The sequence below is a fragment of the Pyrus communis genome, chromosome 15, assembly GCF_041283825.1.
Source record: "Pyrus communis isolate YQ-2024b chromosome 15, ASM4128382v1, whole genome shotgun sequence".
Lineage (NCBI taxonomy): Eukaryota > Viridiplantae > Streptophyta > Magnoliopsida > Rosales > Rosaceae > Pyrus > Pyrus communis.
Window position 1 is genome coordinate 22,701,067 of NC_142579.1, and position 19,607 is coordinate 22,720,673.

The window sequence follows — 19,607 nt, forward strand, 5'->3', positions numbered from 1 at the left end:
TGTCATTTTATCAAAAGATACAAAATTACTATTTTGCCCTTTTTATGTGAATATTGTATATCAAAAGTGAGGGCAAAATAGGAAAAAGGGCAAAAGGTTGACAAGGAGGGTTCACTTATTGTGTATCAAAAGTGAGGGCAAAATAGGAAAAAAGGGGCAAAAAGTTTACAATGAGGGTTTTATTAGAAAATGAGAAGGAAAGAGGGAGAGAGAAAAAGAGGACAAGGGGGGAGTGGGAGGTTTTTGTTTTTGGTTTATTTATTTATTTATTTATTTTTTAATATTGGAAGTATTTTAACATCACTTGTACGTAAGGCTTTAATAAAAAACAGTAAAATTTGAACCTGTGAAATTACATTATTGCCCATCATTTTTTTATGTGATAGAAGACTAATTTGTCTTTTCATCCTCTTTTGATTGACAAATAGGGTTTTATTAATTAGTAAAGATGATAGTATAAGATAAGAGAAAGATAAATTTGCTCTCCAACTAATATGAACACTACACTATGTTTGGATGAGAGAATTAAACTTGAAATTTGGGTAAAAGTTAGAATTTATAAATTGACATGCACCAATTCCTTTATTTGGATTCATAACTATAGAAATTTAGAATTTTTGCATGGAAAAAACTTGGATTTTGGGACCTCCAATTCCCAGGTTTAAATTTCATGTAAAGATGTGTCATTTCTCAATTTCTATGATTGAGAGTTTAAAAATAAAAAATTATGTATTCAATTCTATTGTTCTTTTAAGTTAACCAAACAAGAAATTTCACAAATTCTAGAAAAAAAAATCCCGTCATTTCAAATTCCGTCATTTTGAAATTTCGTCACCTATTTACGTGGAATTTAACTTGGGAATTGGAGGTTCCAAATTCCAAGCTTTTTTCCCACGAAGAAATTTTAAATTCTATATTTATGAATGCAAACAAGGAAATTTGTGCATGTCAATTTCTAAATTTTAACTTTTATTCAAATTCTAAGTTTTTTTTGTTTATTCAAATAGAAATGATCGCTAGAAAACAAACGGTACTTGAACATTGAGATCTAAACTGCTAAAAAAACTTAGCATGGATCACTACTATCGCACACCTCCTCTTTAAGTACCACATCTCCACCACACTGTAAACTACCCACTGATCACATCCATCTCAACTCCACAAGCTAACTATGGAACAACAGATCTTGTTATATACATTCCTCTCCATTATCTCCATCCTCTTCACTTTAAACTTCCTGCTCCAAACAAAACGACGCCGTTACAAAACCCTCCCTCCAAGTCCACTTTCTCTTCCACTAATCGGCCATCTCCATCTCCTAAAACTCCCAATCCATCGAACCCTCCACCGCCTCTCACAAAAGCACGGCCCCATTTTCTCACTCTGGTTTGGCTCGCAGCGCGTGGTCATAGTCTCATCCTCGTCGGCCGCACAAGAATGTTTCACCACCAACGACATCGTTCTAGCAAACCGTCCTAGCTTTATCCTAGGCAAGCACTTAGCCTACAACAACACCACCATGGCAGCGTCCCAATACGGTGATCACTGGCGCAACCTCCGCCGCATTAGCGCCATCGAGATATTCTCCACCGCTCGACTGAACACATTTTCGAACATCAGAAAGGACGAAATCAAACAGCTACTACTTAAACTTTCACAAAACGCACGTGAAGATTTCGCACCGGTGGCGTTGACGTCTATGTTCCATGAGTTGACCTTTAACACTATAATGAGGATGGTGGCGGGGAAGAGGTACTACGGCGAGGATGTGTCGGTGGAGAAAGAGGAGGTGAGGCAGTTCAGAGAGATTATGAAGGAGGCTTTTGCTCAAAGTGGAGCGGCCAACCCGGCAGATTTTTTGCCGATTTTGAATTGGGTTGGGAGCGACGCGTATGAGAAGAGGGTCATGAAGTTGGGCAAGAGGACCAATAAGTTTTTCCAAGGCCTCATCGATGAGCACAGGAGCAAGAAGGGTGGAACTACTGGTACTATGATTGACCATTTGCTTACTCTGCAGGGATCACAACCTGAGTATTACACTGACCAAATTATCAAGGGGATTATACAGGTTAGTGTTTACTGGCCGTCTCATATATTATTTTTTAGGGTTTTTGAACTTTAATCCTTGAAGAAGATTAAAATTCAATAAAAACTTGGTGTTAGATTGTATATTGATTTTATTTCTCTAATGTGTACCTAATTCAAATTTATATTATATTTTGTTTTAACATTTAATAGAGATCTTATTTAATGTCATTATATTAAAATTAAAATTATTTATTATTATACACATTTTAATTCATTATATTTATTTTACTTCCTCTAATTAGTGTACCTAAACGTCCGTATCATAATATATTTTACTAAATTAGTATACCGAAATGTTCGTATCTAAATATATTGTAGTGAATTAGTGGCACAAAAGAAAATATGCAAAAACATAAGTGTACCAAAAAATTCCGTACCTAAACATATGATATTAAACTAGTGTACCAAAATGTCGGTACCTAAATATATTATAATAAACTAGTGTAGCGAAATGTCCATACCTAAACATATTATATTAACATAGTGTACCGAAATGTTCGTACCTAAATATATTGAATTAATTAGTGACACATAAGAAAATATGCAAAAACATGTGTATCGAAAAATCTTTACGAAAATATTTTCTTATATAAGATATTTACCATAATGAGAATTAAAATTTTATAATATTTTCATAAAATTTAATTTATAAACACCATAAAATTATAAATAAATAAGAGAGACATTTAATATGTTGGCATTAAATAAAGTCCAGGGACTAATGAGAGTCATGAATCAAAGATAGAAAAACAAAAGGAATGAGGATGAGATCCACGCTATAATTGATTTGATTTCTGACTTGTAAAATAGAATCAATGAGCATGAGATCCACTAGCCTCCAATTAATTTGGAGTAGTGTTATTCATACATTTATTTTTACTTCTCACACACCTCTCTCAATTTCATTCTGGGATTGAATGAATTGAAAAAGATCAATAGCTAAAAATCAACAAAAGTGTGTAACAAGTAAAAAAAAGGTGTGCAAATAGCACTTTCCTTGATTTAATTCCTGATTTTTTAAGTATGTATTGGATTACATATACTTTTCTTTTTCACAAACACCTGCCAATGACCTTCAGAAATACAATTTCTGGAATTCTTTGAGCATCTCCAATGCAGAAATGTAAATTTAAGATCCGTTTTCACTTTGATTGGCGAGACCCAACACCAAAAGATGCAAAAATGATGTAAATTTAGGTTTATATTTACATTTTTAGGGCAAGATGAATATATTACATTTACATCTCTCTATTGAATTGTTTTCCGGCCAACCAAAAACATAAAATTACATTCCATTTCAAGATATCTTACATATCTGATTTGAGTATCTGAAGTCACAATAATATAAGTGAATAAAAGATAAGTAGGTAGTTGGTTTTGACTGGTAATATAATGGGTGACACATTTGATATAAAGCACTTGGTTGGTTTGAAAATAATAGTTCGTTTGATGTAGATAGATAACAACTAATCAATCATGAATTGCATATCCAAGCTGTGCGAATCCCCTCTCAAACAAGCAATCGCCTACATTTTTCCACCCATCATAACTTACAACAGCTGGGTTTAGTGTTTTAGAAATTAAAGAAGACAAGTCTTTTTTCTTTACAATTCATAATATTAACTCAAAAGTAATTTTTAGGTCATAATAACGGCGGGTACTGATACATCAGCAGTGACATTAGAATGGGCCATGTCCAATCTCCTCAACCATCCCCTCGTGTTAAAGAAAGCTAAAGCTGAAGTTGATGCTCAACTTGGAAATGAACGCTTGGTGGACGAACCGGATATCTCTAAACTACCCTATCTGCAAAGTATCATCTCCGAGACCCTCCGATTATACCCCGCAGCTCCATTGCTACTACCACATTTTTCATCAGATGACTGCATGATTGAGAGATTCGACGTGCCACGTGACACAATGGTATTGATCAATGCATGGGCCATCCATAGAGACCCAATGTTATGGGATGATCCTGAAAGCTTCAAACCCGAAAGAATTAAGAGTGGTGAGGACTTGTCACACAACCTGATGCCATTCGGACTGGGAAGAAGGGCTTGCCCTGGGGAGGGCCTAGCGAAACGTATGGTGGGGCTGACTTTGGGGTCATTGATCCAATGCTTTGATTGGAAGAGAGTTAGTGAAAAGGAGATTGATATGGCTGAAGGTAAGGGATTCACAATGCCTAAAGCCGTGCCATTGGAGGCTAAGTGCAAAGCACACTCTGTTATTATGCACCAAATTATGACGGCTTGATCTATAAACTATATTATAATATTGTTTATAATATTTTCATAAAATTTAATTTATGAACACCATAAAATTATAAATAAAAAAGAGAGACATTTAATATGTTGGTATTAAATAAAATCCAGGGACTAAAATCAATTTTTAATCTTGTATAAGACATTTTTCTAAATTTCATCTTATTTAAGGATTAAAATCTAATTTTCTATTATTTTTTTATCGTGAAGTTTTCGTCTATATTTATTTCTCAATTATATCTTACCAACTGAATGACATGGTAAGGTATGAAATGAGAGTCATGAATCAAAGATAGAAAAACAAAAGGAACGAGGATGAGATCCACGCTATAATTGATTTGATTTCTGACTTGTAAAATAGAATCAATGAGCATGAGATCCACTAGCCTCCAATTGATTTGGAGTAGTGTTATTCACACATTTATTTTTACTTCTAACACACCTCTCTCAATTTCAGTTTGGGATTGAATGAATTGAAAAAGATCAATAGCTAAAAATCAACAAAAGTGTGTAAGAAGTAAAAAAAAAGGTGTGTAAATAGCACTTTCCTTGATTTAATTCCTGATTTTTTAAGTATGTATTGGATTACATATACTTTTCTTTTTCACAAACACCTGCCAATGACCTTCAGAAATACAATTTTTGGAATTATTTGAGCATCTCCAATGCAGAAATGTAAATTTAAGATCCGTTTTCACTTTGATTGGCGAGACCCAACACCAAAAGATGCAAAAAAGATGTAAATTTAGGTTTATATTTACATTTTTAGGGCAAGATGAATATATTACATTTACATCTCTCTATTGAATTGTTTTCTGGCCAACCAAAAACATAAAATTACATTCCATTTCAAGATATCTTACATATCCGATTTGAGTATCTGAAGTCATAATAATATAAGTGAATAAAAGATAAGTAGGTAGTTGGTTTTGACTGGTAATATAATGGGTGACACATTTGATATAAAGCACTTGGTTGGTTTGAAAATAATAGTTCGTTTGATGTAGATAGATAACAACTAATCAATCATGAATTGCATATCCAAGCTGTGCGAATCCCCTCTCAAACAAGCAATCACCTACATTTTTCCACCCATCATAACTTATAACAGCTGGGTTTAGTGTTTTAGAAATTAAAGAAGACAAGTCTTTTTTCTTTACAATTCATAATATTAACTCAAAAGTAATTTTTAGGTCATAATAACGGCGGGTACTGATACATCAGCAGTGACACTAGAATGGGCCATGTCCAATCTCCTCAACCATCCCCTCGTGTTAAAGAAAGCTAGAGCTGAAGTTGATGCTCAACTTGGAAATGAACGCTTGGTGGACGAACCGGATATCTCTAAACTACCCTATTTGCAAAGTATCATCTCCGAGACCCTCCGATTATACCCCGCAACTCCATTACTACTACCACATTTTTCATCAGATGACTACATGATTGAGAGATTCGACGTGCCACATGACACAATGGTATTGATCAATGCATGGGCCATCTATAGAGACCCAATGTTGTGGGATGATCCTGCAAGCTTCAAACCTGAGAAATTTAAGAGTGGTGAGGACTTGTCACATGACCTGATGCCGTTCGGATTGGGAAGAAGTATTGAGAAATCTAAACCAGTCACAAGTTAGTTACAACAGTAAATAGTTAATTGTGGTATTTATGTAATTAGTTGTAGAAGATAAGGGTACTGATGTAATGATTGTTTGTGGCTATATATATTCCTGTGTACTGTCAGTTAACCTTATCAATAAAAATATCTTTTTCTACATGGTTTCATCGCCAATTGCCTCCCGGCATTCCTCGATCCTCCATTTCTTCCGCTCAGTTTCTCTGATTTCTTTTCAAATTGATCGAAGTTCTTCATTGATTTAGTATTATGATCATTGTTCTTGATCTGTAATGGCGTCTTTAAGTCAGTGATATCTTGATTTTCTTCTCACTGCCTTCATTTCTTGATCGATTTCTTTATTTCTCGATTGATTTCGTAATCAATTTTGTGCTCTCTGTCTTTGATTGATTCCTTGATCGATTTTGCTTCTGAATATCATGGCCTCCCTCTCTACCTCTTTGTCTCTGATTAACTCACCGCCATTACCAAACCCTAATTCTTCTGCAAATTCTCAACCTTAAAACTTGTATATGTCTCTTATGATCCAAAATATTGGTAGCATGGTGCCAATCAAACTCAAGCGCACCAATTATCTCCCATGCGTGCGTTATTTACTCTAATTTTGCGCCGGTACAAACTTATTGGCCTCATCGACGATACTGAGCCATGTACGGCTTCACTTCTCCCTGATTGATCCCTAAATCCAGAATTTGAGCAGTGGTTTGAAAAAGATCAAAATCTCTTGATCTGGCTCAACTCGACCCTATCTGAAGATCTCATTCCCTTCACAGTAGGTGTTTCCACATCTCGAGAGCTTTGGCAGAAGCTTAAACAACGTTTTGGTAGCGTTTTTGATGCTCATATCCACCAGCTTCGCTCTTGTCTTCAATCAATTCAAAAAGGCTCTCAATCGATCTCGGAATATCTACAACAAATCAAGGAAATTTCAGATTCTCTCAATGCTGCTGGTGCATCTATATCTGATCATGATCTCATTGCAACGACACTTCATGGTCTTCCTGATGAATTCGAGTAATTTATTAACTCTATCATGCTGTAATTGTCTTCTATCTCTCTTGATGAATTGCATGGTCTGTTGCTGACAAAAGAGATCTCCATGGCTCGTCGCAAGCAAACTCTGTCCATTGCTGCTACTGAGCCCTTTCAGGCCTTCTCTGTCTAATCTCAATCACATTTGCTACCCATGCCTTCTCCACAGGCCTTTGCTGCATATAGTCAGCATCTTTAATCTTCTTTCCGTTAAAATTCTAATCGAGGCAGGACCAATCGCAATTCTTCCAGAGGAAATCGCAATTTCCGCACTAATCGTGGACACTTCACTGGTACTTATCGTGAAGGTCAGTCTCATGCTTCTTATCCAGGCTCTCGGTCTAACAACCAAGGTTCTTCATCTCATCACAAGAACACATGTCAAATTTGTGGCTCCACCAGCCACGAAGCCATTGACTGTTTTGACAGAATGAATCCTGAGATCTTTGGACGAGTGCCACCAGCCAAACTTGCAGCTCTTTATGCTCACTACTCGTCCAAACCATCCTCATCTTGGCTATTGGACTCTAGAGCCACATCACATATCACAAATGACATTGCCAATCTCTCTGTCGCATCTCCCTACACTACACTGGTGAAGACAAGGTATATATAGGAGATGGTAAAGGTTTGTCCATTCACAATATTGGTACCTTTTCATTAAATACATCTCATACTTCCTTTAAGTTGAGTAATGTATTACATGTCCTTGCACAACTTATTATCTGCCTACCAATTTTTAAAAGATAATAATTGTGCCTTGACTCTTGACCCTGATGGATCCACTATAAAGGATTGTGTTTCGGGGAAAACGCTTTTGCGGCGACCAGTTAAAGATGGCTTCTATCCATTTTAAGGCTCTAGTAATCACACTTCTTCATCACCCTCGGCTTTAATAAGTGTCAAAGCTCTTGTACAGATTTGGCATCGAAGATTGAGTCATTCATCTTCTTCTATCTTTCACAAGGTTCTTTCAGGAAATCAGCTTGTGGTGCAAGGCAAGACTACTGGTGATATTTTCTGTTCAGATTGTGCTTTAGCTAAAAGTCACAAGCTTCCTTTTGGATCTGCTAGTTCTATAACTACTCAAAGCCTCAAATTGCTACACTGTGATCTTTGGGGTCTTGCCTCCGTCACTTCACCTAGTGGTTTTAAGTACTACTTGTTGCTAGTAGATGATTATAGTCGCTATAGTTGGTTATTTCCATTAAAAGCTAAATCTGATGCTTATTCTACTTTTGTTGTATTCAAATAATATGTGGAAAATTTACATGGAAATAAAATCAAGGTTGTGCATTCAGATTCCGGGGGTGAATTCATTGGTGCTATGTTTCAGTCTTTTCTTCATACTTATGGTATTGCTCATCATTTAACTTGTCCTCACACCCCTGAACAAAATGGTTGTGCTGAAAGGAAGCACAGACACATTGTGGAAACTACCAGAACATTACTTGTTGCTTCTAATATTCCCCATCTCTATTGGGTGGAAGCTTTGTCCACGGCTGTGTATCTTATTAACAGATTACCCATTTCTGGACTCTCTAAATCTCCTTGGGAATTGCTATTTTTCAAGCCACCAGATTACTCCCGACTTAAAGTCTTTGGCTGTAGATGCTTCCCGTGGCTCAAACCTTACACTCATTCCAAGTTGGATGCAAAAAGTAAAAGCTGTGTTTTTCTGGGGGTATAGTTTACAACACAAGGGTTATCGATGCCTTGACCCAGTCACTAGTCGTATCTATATTTCCAGACATGTGCAGTTTGATGAAGCAACATATCTTTTTCAGTCTCCTCCCCCCAATCATGTTATCTCTTCAGAATCTGTTTCAGCTCTCATGGATCTACAGTTCTCCGTTTTTAATAGCACTAGTGTTCCTTCTAGCTCTTCAGTTCCAGATTTGAGATTCAACTTTGATTGTTCTCCTTCAAGTTCACACATTGGTAATACTCAAGGTCCCATTTCTACAAATGCTACCTCACATACAGAATCTCCACATGATGCATCACTCTCTTGCAATGCACCAATTATCTTATTGCCCTCTACCAATACTCATCCTATAATCACTCGCTCCAAAGCTGGTATCTTCAAGCCCAAAGTATATGCAGCTACCAAACATCCTCTTCCATCTGATATTGACTTTATTCCAAATACATATTTGCAAGCATCTAAACATGCTCACTGGAGATCTACCATGCAAGATCAGTTTAATGCATTACAATCAACAGGTACTTGGACCCTTGTTCCTCCATCTTCCTCTCACAATGTTGTTGGCTGCAAGTGGGTCTTCAGAATAAAGCAGAAACCTGATGGTACTGTCGAGCGATTTAAAGCTCGTTTGGTTACAAATGGGTATCATCAGCAGGAAGGCATTGATTTTCAAGAGACCTTCAGTTATGTGGCTAAACCAGTTACGATTAGAGTCATTTTGTCACTTGCTATGCATTTCAATTGGTTTTTAAATCAATTAGACATAAGTAATGCCTTTCTTCATGGTGATTTAAAGGAAGATGTGTACATGTAGCAGCCTCCAGGTTTCACTAATCTCAGGATGCCACATCATGTCTGCAAATTAAGGAAATCCCTTTATGGTCTCAAACAAGCACCCCGAGCTTGGTTTGACAAACTATTTCAAGCTCTTCTTCAGCTTGGTTTTAAGCAATCTTCCTCAGATGCTTCTTTATTTGTTCTCAACAGTACTACTCCTGTCATGGTGCTTGTGTATGTAGATGACATATTAGTCACTGGACCTGACTCTTCCCTATGCCATCTATTCATTCAAAAACTCAGTGCTATTTTTCCAGTCAAGGATTTGGGTCCATTGCACTACTTTCTGGGATTAGAGGTTCAACGATCCTCCACAGGTCTCTTTCTTCATCAAACCAAGTATTTACTGGATCTTCTCAGGAAAACTAATATGGATGGTGCAGAGCCTTGCTGCACTCCACTTGGCTCTCATAAATTGGATCACACTGGTCCTCTTTTGTCCAATCCAACTGAGTACCGATCCATTGTAGGTGGTTTACCGTATTTGACATGGACGCGTCCAGATATTTCTTTTGCTGTGAATCAAATTTGTCAATTCATGCACGCTCCTCGAGACCAACACATGCAAGCTGCAAAACGAGTTATTTGTTATCTCAAGGGTACTGTGTCTGAAGAACTATGGTTCAAAAAGGGTGCAACTAATCTCAAAGCCTTCTTCGATGCAGACTGGGCTAGCTGTCCCTTTGATAGACATTCCACTAGTGGTTACAATGTATTTCTGGGATCCAACCTTATCAGTTGGAGTGCCAAGAAACAAGCTATTATGGCACGATCATCAACAGTAGCAAAATATCGTTCTCTCGCACACACTGCAGCTGAACTAACTTGGATATGCAAAATCTTCCGTGACATAGGTTTCCCTCTCTCTCAAGTTCCTACCCTTTGGTGTGATAATATTTCAGCAATCTCCCTTGCTTTTAATCTGGTATTTCATGCCCACACCAAACATGTAAACATCAACTATCATTATATTCGAGAGTTGGTCTTGGCACATCTCATCAAGGTTAACTTTGTTTGCAGTCATGATCAGTTAGCCGACATTCACACCAAATCTCTTTCCAAAAGTAGATTCAACTATCTTAAATCCAAGCTTCCTCTTGGTTCCTCAGTTGATCCCAAGCTCAGCTTGAGGGGGTGTATTGAGAGATCTAAACCAGTCACAAGTTAGTTGCAACAGTAAATAGTTAATTGTGGTATTTGTGTAATTAGTTGTAGAAGATAAGGGTACTGATGTAACGAGCCTCTATGGCTATATATATTCTTGTGCACTGTCAGTTAAGCTTATCAATAAAAATATCTTTTTTCTACAAGAAGGGCTTGCCCTGGGCAGGGCCTAGCGAAACATATGGTGAGGCTGACTTTGGGGTCATTGATCCAATGCTTTGAGTGGAAGAGAGTTAGTGAAAAGGAGATTGATATGGCTGAAGGTAAGGGATTCATAATGCCTAAAGTCGTGCCATTGGAGGCTAAGTGCAAAGCACGCTCTGTTATTGTGAACCAGATTATGACGGCTTGAGCTATAAACAATATTTAGAACTTTGCTACATGGTTATTAATCTACTCACGTTCTCCTTTTTTTATTTAATTTAAAAAGAAATTAAAAAAAAAAAAAAAGATTGAAGACTGCCATGAAACATTGGAGTGCATCCTCTGGTCTTCAGTTCTTTCAGCTATATTGTTGCTCTCGACGCAAGCTCATCCGGCGGACCACTGGAAAATGCAACTGTTACCTGAATCAATGATTCAAGCTTTTTTTCCCAACATGAACACATTTTTGTTAGCAAAGGTTGATACTCTCTAGCTAGCGTAATACCTGGAATCTATGAAAGCACCACAAAAGTTGTAGAAGGTTAAGTAAAGTATGTGCGGCATGATAAATTATGTAGTGTTGAGAATGAATTCTACATTGGCGAAATGAGAAAGTTTGCATGAGCTTATAAGATGTTGGGTTACTCCTCATATTGCTAATTGGTTTTATGATGGAACCCCAACTTTCTTCATAGTACTCAGAGTGGATTTTCCCGTGTGTGAAGCCAAAAGGCCACACGCGTTCCACGTCACCTCGTTGTGTTGCCTACGTGTTATGCTTGAACATTCGCCACACATAAAGGGCATGTTGAGAATAATTCCACATTGGTGAAAGAAGAAACCTTGCATGGGTTTATAAAAGGTTAGACTACTTTCCATATTGTCAATTGGTTTTATGGTGGGACCTCTGCTTTCTTTATTTAGGCCCAGCATGTTCAACTAATATCACTGATACATGGCCATCTTTGAGAATTCGGAGGCCTTGTGCAAAATTTGTAAAAGGACCCCTCCTCAAGATAGTTTTATGAAAAAAGAACAATCCAAACAAATTTTAGCATTGATTGCAAGTTTACATATATTATTAATTATAAGTAAAAAGGGTTTCAAATATAACCTTCACTAAATAATAAAAAGCAATTCATTCTTAAACATCCAAACATGAAAAAAGAAAAACTTCAAAACTCTAACTTTGAAGTTTCACTTGAACATATAACATTATTACATAATAAAATTGAAAAAAAAAAATCGTTTTTAGGTGTTATTACTAGCACATAGAATATCTCATTGTACTCCAAATTTTTATATTTAGAAAGGAAAAAAATTACTCTTATAAGAGGTGCATAATAAGATTTTAAAATGCTATAAAAAACAACTTTTTTAAACATAGAACATTATTACATAATATTAGATGACAAAAATTTTGGGGGCCCTTGAAATTTGAGGCCCTATGAGACTGCACCTTTCACTCCCCCTTAACACCCCCTCTGCACTGATATTGTCTCAACTTAATCACCTATTGTTAAGTGTTGGGTTTTAACATAAACATCTCTGTAATGTTAATTGTGTATTATTTTATCATATAATTAATGTGAACTCCTATTCTCCAACATGTCCGCCCCTCATGAGTGGCCCCTCACAGAATCACAAGGGAAATCAATTCCCACATCAGGAGCTAGTCAAGCCATTATATCGAAGCTAGTGCAATTTTTCAAGAGCCTAGTCATCATTCAAGGACTAGAGTCAACACAACTTTCGAGGGTCGGTCATTCAATATCCTTAAGCTAGAGCTAGCAAAACTTTTCGAAAAACCCAACTTAAGCGCATCTCCAAATGAGATGTAAAAATTTCTACATTGATCGTTTTGACAAAAAAAATGTGGTTTTCTAGTTCCAAAAGAGATGCCAAAGTCTTATATGAATTAACATTCTTCACCTCCAAATTTGAAGGCAACGCCAAACTTCTTGTTTTGTAAAAAAAAAATTTAGTTTAATGTTGGGCCCACATATTTCTTAATTTTCTTATTAATTATTTTATTATTAAATTCTGACTCACTTGATTTTGTAAATTACCAAAAAGCATTTTAAATGACATCTCGATTGAAATATGAAACTTTACAAAATGTTATTTTGCCACATCAACTATAAAAATGAAATTTGACATCTCCTTTGAAAATGGTCTAAGGAGGCAAATTCGACCCCAAGAATCGGATCCAGGACCTGTTGAAAGGATAGCCCACTCTAACTTAACTACCTATTGCTAGGTGTTGGGTTTTTATCACAAAAAGTCTTGGTGATATTAGGGGGTGTAAACTCCCATATATTAATTGCATATTAGTTTGTCATATGACCAATGTGAGATCCTATTCTTCAACAAGTTCTTTAAATGGTGGTACAATTCAACGTCCAAGTGGTTAATTGCGGTGCCAATCAATATTACGAGGGTGTATTACAAGTACATACACCATGTGACATCGTATAAGAAATGCGAAAGCACATGGGTGTTAGTTAAATTATGTGAAGGCTAGGAGAGTTAGGAAACATGCATTGGAGTTGGTTAGAGGATCACCAAGAAATCTTACGAGGTACTTCCATCCTATTTTTTTGTCTTATGAGCCAAAAATCTTGGTACACTAACACATATTGAAAACCGATGGAAATAATCATTTTCTATATTGTTTCATGTCACTTAGACTTTGCATAAGAAGATTTCAAAGTGTTATGAGGCCGATCATAGTGGTTGACGGGACATTCTTCAAGGGTAAATATCACATGCAAATGCAAATCCAATTGTGTGAATCCAATAGTGATTTCGAAGTGTTATGAGGCCGATAATTGTGAATTTGTCCTTGCACCATGATAGAGATTTTACCACACACGCAAACGGGCTAAAAACTCCTATAATACTTGCAAGAATGACAAGGTTATTGTAATATAAATGGATCTTGCAAGGTCATTGCCCACAGGGATTATTAAATAATTTGAAACAAACCAAATTCCAACTAATTATTGTAAAATAAAAATTTGAGATAATTGCTTTTTATGACCTAATTTAATAAAATGAATTTAATTAATAAAAAATAAAACAATCTGCAATATTAAAGTTGAAAGAAAAGGAAAAGTTTTGGAAAAATCAAATTAAGAAAGTACTAGGGTTTCACCATCATCAAGCAATCCTATGAACTTTTACCAATTACTTATGATCTACACATGCCACTTTGAATGTTAGGTTTTCCTAATTTATATTCTACTTGGAACCTCCAACATAGAATGTATATCTAACATGCAATCCGTCCGGACGTTCGGATCAAATATGAATGAGAGACTCATTATGCTTTATGAAAACTCTTTGAAAAATCATGCAACCCTTAAGACTGGTGTTCATCTTAAGTGAAATTACAATTCTTAACCACATGAAGCCAGCACCAATTTCAGGGAACCTTCCGACCAAAATTGAATCAAATTACTTTTCTAAAGATCCCAATGGTGATCAAGCATTAAGACAATTAGATAGTTTTAATCACAGTGTTTAATAATTCAAAATGTGCATGCAATCAATCATAAGCAATTAAATAAAAATTACATATTCATGCTAAGACTCAAGGCTTCGCCCTAGCAAAAGGAATTAGTTACACATATTCATAATTGAAATCATAGAAAATATTATTAAGAATAAAATGAATGAAAACACCTTAAAGTAGAAAATCTCCAAGAACCTTAGCAATTCTCTCTCTCTCCAAAGTTGCATAAAAGAAAGCATAGCCCCAAACTAGGGCTGACTAAAACCTTAAATATCTCCCTAAAAGCCAGCCGCACAATCCCTGAGAGCCAAATCTCTTCTTTCCAATAGGAAACTAACTAATAATAAAATATATTAAAACATAAAGTCCTAATTAAGTTAGGATAAACTGCACAGAAACTGTTCAGCCACGTTTTAGCCTCAAATCTCTTTCAAATCCGGCCTAAGATAGATTGTTTTAAAGATAAAAACGTTCTGAACATATCTCCAGAAGGCCACGAACCCATCCGAGGTCATCTTGGGCTCCAAAAACGCAAGTTAAGCCCAAAACGTCATTATTCCAGCACCATGCATCGCCCCTTTATTTTATTGCCAAAAAATCATCACTTGGTAGAAAAATATGATATTTTGATACGATCAAGCCAAGTGACTCACGAACGTCCTCTAACTGAAATTACTCCGAAATTCGTCCATTTGACCACGTTTTGCTCTAGAGGAAGTCAAATGTCCTATATTAAAAATACAATTCAAAATATCAAAATTCTTCCAAAATATTAACCAAAAGATACTAAGAATAAGGTTAAATATATAATATAAAATATACTCATCACACCACACTCTCTTCTTTGCTTTGCCTTTCTGATCCATGTCGCATGCAAATGCAAATCCAATTGTGTGAATTCGTACTGGCTGACGTATGCACTTACAATACGCACTCCCTGACGTAGGTGTCGATCCAGCTAGCACTGGCAGCGCATGATGGAAGCTGTCGACGCCTGATGAGGACGAACTCATATAGTGAAAACGAAACAAGAAAAAGATGATGATTTATACAAAAATACTTTCCTGCACATCTGCAACTTATGTCACTCGATCGGATTTATTTTACCGATTCTTTGCGTGGATGGATTCTTCATAACACGGGCGTGTTATTTTTACAAGTGATATTGTCAAATAATGTTATATTTAAGCGTGAGTTAACGGAATAAGATGTTTGACAAAATTTTATAGAGGGTGAGGCAGAGTAGCTAGGAAGCCAAGAATAATTAGGTAAAGTGGAAAATAATTAAGTAAAGTGGTGCATAAACTTCATCTTATCCTAAACTTTATGCTATCGATTGCGTAAGTACATATAAAAAAAATTGTTGAAATTAGTGGTCAAGACTAAAATGAAAAGTACGATTACACAACACGATTTGTACTATTATATTTCGAAAAGATATATGTAAAACAATCAGATCCAAAAATTATAGAGACAAACGGATGCATATGATCCCCCTTGCTATCCGAAACAGGCAATGTCCACACACATAAGAGAAAAAAACAAATCGTAATGACCCAATGGATAAGTTGTTTTCTGCAACACCCACATGTATGCATGAGTCTTTTGATGGATCAAGTTCACATGTTTATTCTATATCGTTATATTCAAATGATAAGTATGATAGTTCAGAACTCAGAATAGTTATCTAGCTCCCATTTAAATATAATTCCTTAGTGCCTCATAGAACTTTCGTAATTACTTGAGCAATAATATCTGTTAGATCCCACATCGTTCAGGGGAAAGGATCTTCTATGCCTTATATGTATATGTCTACCTCCATATAGCACGAGGATTTTTGGAAACTCACTGACTTCAGATTCCATTGGAACTCCGAAATTAAGAGAGTTCGCGCGAGAACAATCCTAGGATGAGTGATCCATTAGGAAGTTCTCGTCTGAGTTCCCAGAAACAAAACTGTGAGGGCGTGGTCAGGGCCTAAAACGGATAATATTATGCTACAGAAGAGTCGAGACCGAGATATGGTGAAGCCTGAATCGGGATGTGACAATATCACGTTATCTAGCTCCCATTTAAATACAATTCCTTAGTGCCTCATAGAACTTTCGTAATTACTTGAGCAATAATACCGCGTACCACACCCTTTTATAGAGAGATAATTTTCGCACCATCCCTTTCTCTTCTTAAAATAAATTAATATAAAACAAAATAAATAAACTGAAATAAACTAAAATTTACGAAGGATTTAAATAAACCGAAATTTACGGACTAAGAAAATGAGTCCATTTTCTCATTATAAATAGGAAAGTTTAGTTGAACCTATATAATTTTTTTCTGCCCCTAACTTATTTTTACATTCATTTTATTTTTAAATAAAATATTAATATCTCTTTAAATTCAAATTTACTACTTAAATTACACACACAAACCTAGTTCAATATGTAAATTTATCTTTAGACTCATTTGAATATAAGAAACATAGAAATATGTAAATCAGATTAATTGTTGTGATGGGTTGTTAACTATCCTTAATTTAGAAAACTTAGTGAAACACATAGCAGATGCCAAATAGTATGCAAATGTTAGCTGGAGAGCTGGAGAGCTGGAGAGCTGGAGATAATAGACATATAGAAGTGAAAGACAGAACACTACATAACATAAACTCAAGAACTTAGTGAAACACAAAAGAAGTTTTGATATGCCGTGAGAAACTTCTTGTTCATTTGTACTTGGTACTGTCAATTTTTATGTAATAAAAAGAAGCATGAACGTAAATATGAAAACTATATTGCTGATAAATTTTCTAATAACATGATTTGTACTGGTTCTGTTACTTTATTAGGGTTTGATTTTTTAGTGTGAATTTATTGATAAATCTTATTTTTATTGTCGAATTCATCTTGTACTTAACGATAATTATGCAATAAAATAATAAAGCATTTCATATGATTCGCATAAAATTCCCCTTATAAATATCACTTCTTCACAACTCATTCTAACTCATTTCAACCATGGAAGACTTCTTGTTCTACATATCCCTCTCCCTTATCTTCCTGTTCTTCACCTTCAAATTCCTCCTCGTGAGAAAACGACCTCAACTTAACCTCCCACAAGGCCCACTTTCCCTCCCAATCATCGGCCACCTCCACCTCCTTAACTTCCCAGTCCACCGAACCTTACACCGCCTCTCCCAAAAACACGGCCCCATATTCTCCCTCTGGTTCGGCTCACGCCGCGTGGTAATAGTCTCCTCCTCGTCCGCAGTTCAGGAATGCTTCACCAAAAATGACATCGTCCTAGCCAACCGCCCTCGTTTGCTCATGGGCAAGCACATAGGCTACAACTACACCACCGTAGTCGCTTCTCCATATGGCGATCACTGGCGCAACCTCCGCCGGATTAGTGCCATCGAAATCTTCTCCACTGCTCGACTCAATACATCCTCGAACATCCGAAAGGAAGAGGTCAAACACCTATTACTTAAACTCTCAAAAAACTCCCGTGATCATTTTGCAAAGGTCGAGCTCAAGTCTATGCTTTCGGAGCTGACGTTTAACAACATAATGATGATGGTGGCGGGGAAGAGGTACTACGGCAATGACGCGTCGGTTGACAAAGAGGAGGCGAGGCAATTTAGGCGGATTATGAAGGAGGCTCTTGCTCATAGTGGGGCGGCCAACCCAGCCGATTTTTTGCCGATTTTGAACTGGGTTGGGAGCGATGCGTATGAGAAGAGGATTATGAGGTTGGCTAAGATGACCGATGCGTTTTTGCAAGGTCTCATCAATGAGCACAGGAACAAGAAGGGTAGAAATACTAGAACCATGATTGATCATTTGCTTTCTCTGCAGGAGTCACAGCCTGAGTATTACACTGATCAAATCATCAAGGGACTTATTCTGGTTAGTTCAAAATGATATCTCATGAATTTTTTTATTTTTTTATCATAAAGTTAAATTTATTATGGCACTCAGTGAAAGTTGGCGACAACAGTGATTTTAGTCACACTAGTATATTTGGTAGCGTATTGATTTTTGTCACAGTAGCAGATGATCGGTTTGCTAATATGACACCTGGCCACATGCATATTCACTATTTATGTCTCATTAAATTTAATTAGGTCAGTAGTCACACTTAGATGAAGCTGCAGGATGGTGACTGTTAACCATATCACAGCATACTGAAAGTAACATCTTGGATTACAATTACAGAATGATAGTGATCATAGCTAATAAGAAAGAAATACAAAATGGCGTTATGCACTTCAATGGTACATATATTGCACTTCATTGGGGTGTGTGTGTGTTCTATTTTTCCTTCCCAAGTAAGTGGCTAACTTATGGGCAATATTCAGGTTATGCTGTTGGCGGGTACTGATACATCAGCTGTTACATTAGAATGGGCTATGTCGAATTTGCTTAACCATCCGCGTGTGCTAAAAAAGGCTAGAGCCGAACTGGATGCTCAATTGGGTCAAGAGCACTTGATGGAAGAACCAGATATCTCTAAACTACCATACCTGCAAAGCATTGTCTCTGAGACCTTTCGATTATGCCCAGCGGCGCCACTGCTACTCCCACATCTTTCATCCGAAGACTGTACTATTGAAGGATTTGACGTGCCGCGTGGCACAATAGTATTGATCAATGCATGGGCCATACACAGGGACCCAAAGTTGTGGGACGATCCTGAAAGCTTCAAGCCTGAGAGGTTCGAAAGCGGTGAGGATATGTCGCATAAGCTTATAACATTTGGATCGGGAAGAAGGGCTTGCCCAGGAGCAGGACTAGCCCAACGTGTGGTGGGATTGACTTTAGGGTCATTGATCCAATGTTTCGAGTGGGAGAGAGTTGGTGAGGAGGAGGTTGATATGACTGAAGGTAAAGGACTCACTATGCCTAAAGCTGTGCCATTGGAAGCCATGTGTAAAACACGCTCAATTGTAAACAAAGTAATTATATCTTAAATTATATAAATAATTTAGTATTGTATTAGCAAAAGAGGGAAGCTGCAAGACATAGTTAATGATCTTTGTCTACTTAATTGATATACCATTCCTATTCCCCTTTTCCATTTTCAACATTTCGGTTCATCCTACAATTTTCATTGCCAGAACATCTTTCCCAAACATCAATCAAAACAAATGAGTTTCAAATTAGATGTGCTTTAAGAAGAACCATCCCTGAAAGGATTACTTAAATGGTAAACGAAAAAGTT

The 19,607-nt window shown here is 36.6% G+C and overlaps 2 protein-coding genes across 3 annotated transcripts; both read left to right on the top strand.

Moving 5' to 3' along the window:
- Positions 1-976: 976 nt before the first annotated feature.
- Positions 977-6,004, top strand: LOC137719980 (cytochrome P450 81Q32). 2 transcript variants are annotated; one of them, XM_088686521.1, is made up of 2 exons: positions 977-2,068; positions 5,546-6,004. In XM_088686521.1, exons 1-2 carry the CDS (start codon positions 1,172-1,174, stop codon positions 5,987-5,989), a joined length of 1,341 nt encoding a protein of 446 aa, XP_088542647.1. In that variant the 5' UTR covers positions 977-1,171; the 3' UTR covers positions 5,990-6,004. The 2 variants fall into 2 exon arrangements, with proteins under 2 accessions (XP_088542647.1, XP_068315069.2); XM_068458968.2 differs by lacking the exon at positions 5,546-6,004 and adding an exon at positions 3,730-4,440 and having other exon boundaries at positions 987-2,068.
- An 11,371-nt stretch (positions 6,005-17,375) lies between these two features.
- On the top strand, positions 17,376-19,470 carry LOC137733843 (cytochrome P450 81Q32). Its single transcript, XM_068473039.2, has 2 exons — positions 17,376-18,292; positions 18,745-19,470. The coding sequence occupies exons 1-2, from the start codon at positions 17,402-17,404 to the stop codon at positions 19,354-19,356; spliced, it is 1,503 nt and encodes a 500-aa protein (XP_068329140.2). The 5' UTR covers positions 17,376-17,401; the 3' UTR covers positions 19,357-19,470.
- Positions 19,471-19,607: the final 137 nt, after the last annotated feature.

What these genes read in the sequence shown, in the direction of transcription:
- LOC137719980 (XM_068458968.2), top strand. Translation starts at nt 1,172, where the DNA reads ATGGAACAACAGATCTTGTTATATACATTCCTCTCCATTATCTCCATC. An exon ending in TTATCAAGGGGATTATACAG is followed by an intron (nt 2,069 to 3,729) that starts GTTAGTGTTTAC and finishes AGTAATTTTTAG; the next exon opens with GTCATAATAACGGCGGGTAC.
- LOC137733843 (XM_068473039.2), top strand. Translation starts at nt 17,402, where the DNA reads ATGGAAGACTTCTTGTTCTACATATCCCTCTCCCTTATCTTCCTGTTC. An exon ending in TCATCAAGGGACTTATTCTG is followed by an intron (nt 18,293 to 18,744) that starts GTTAGTTCAAAA and finishes GGCAATATTCAG; the next exon opens with GTTATGCTGTTGGCGGGTAC.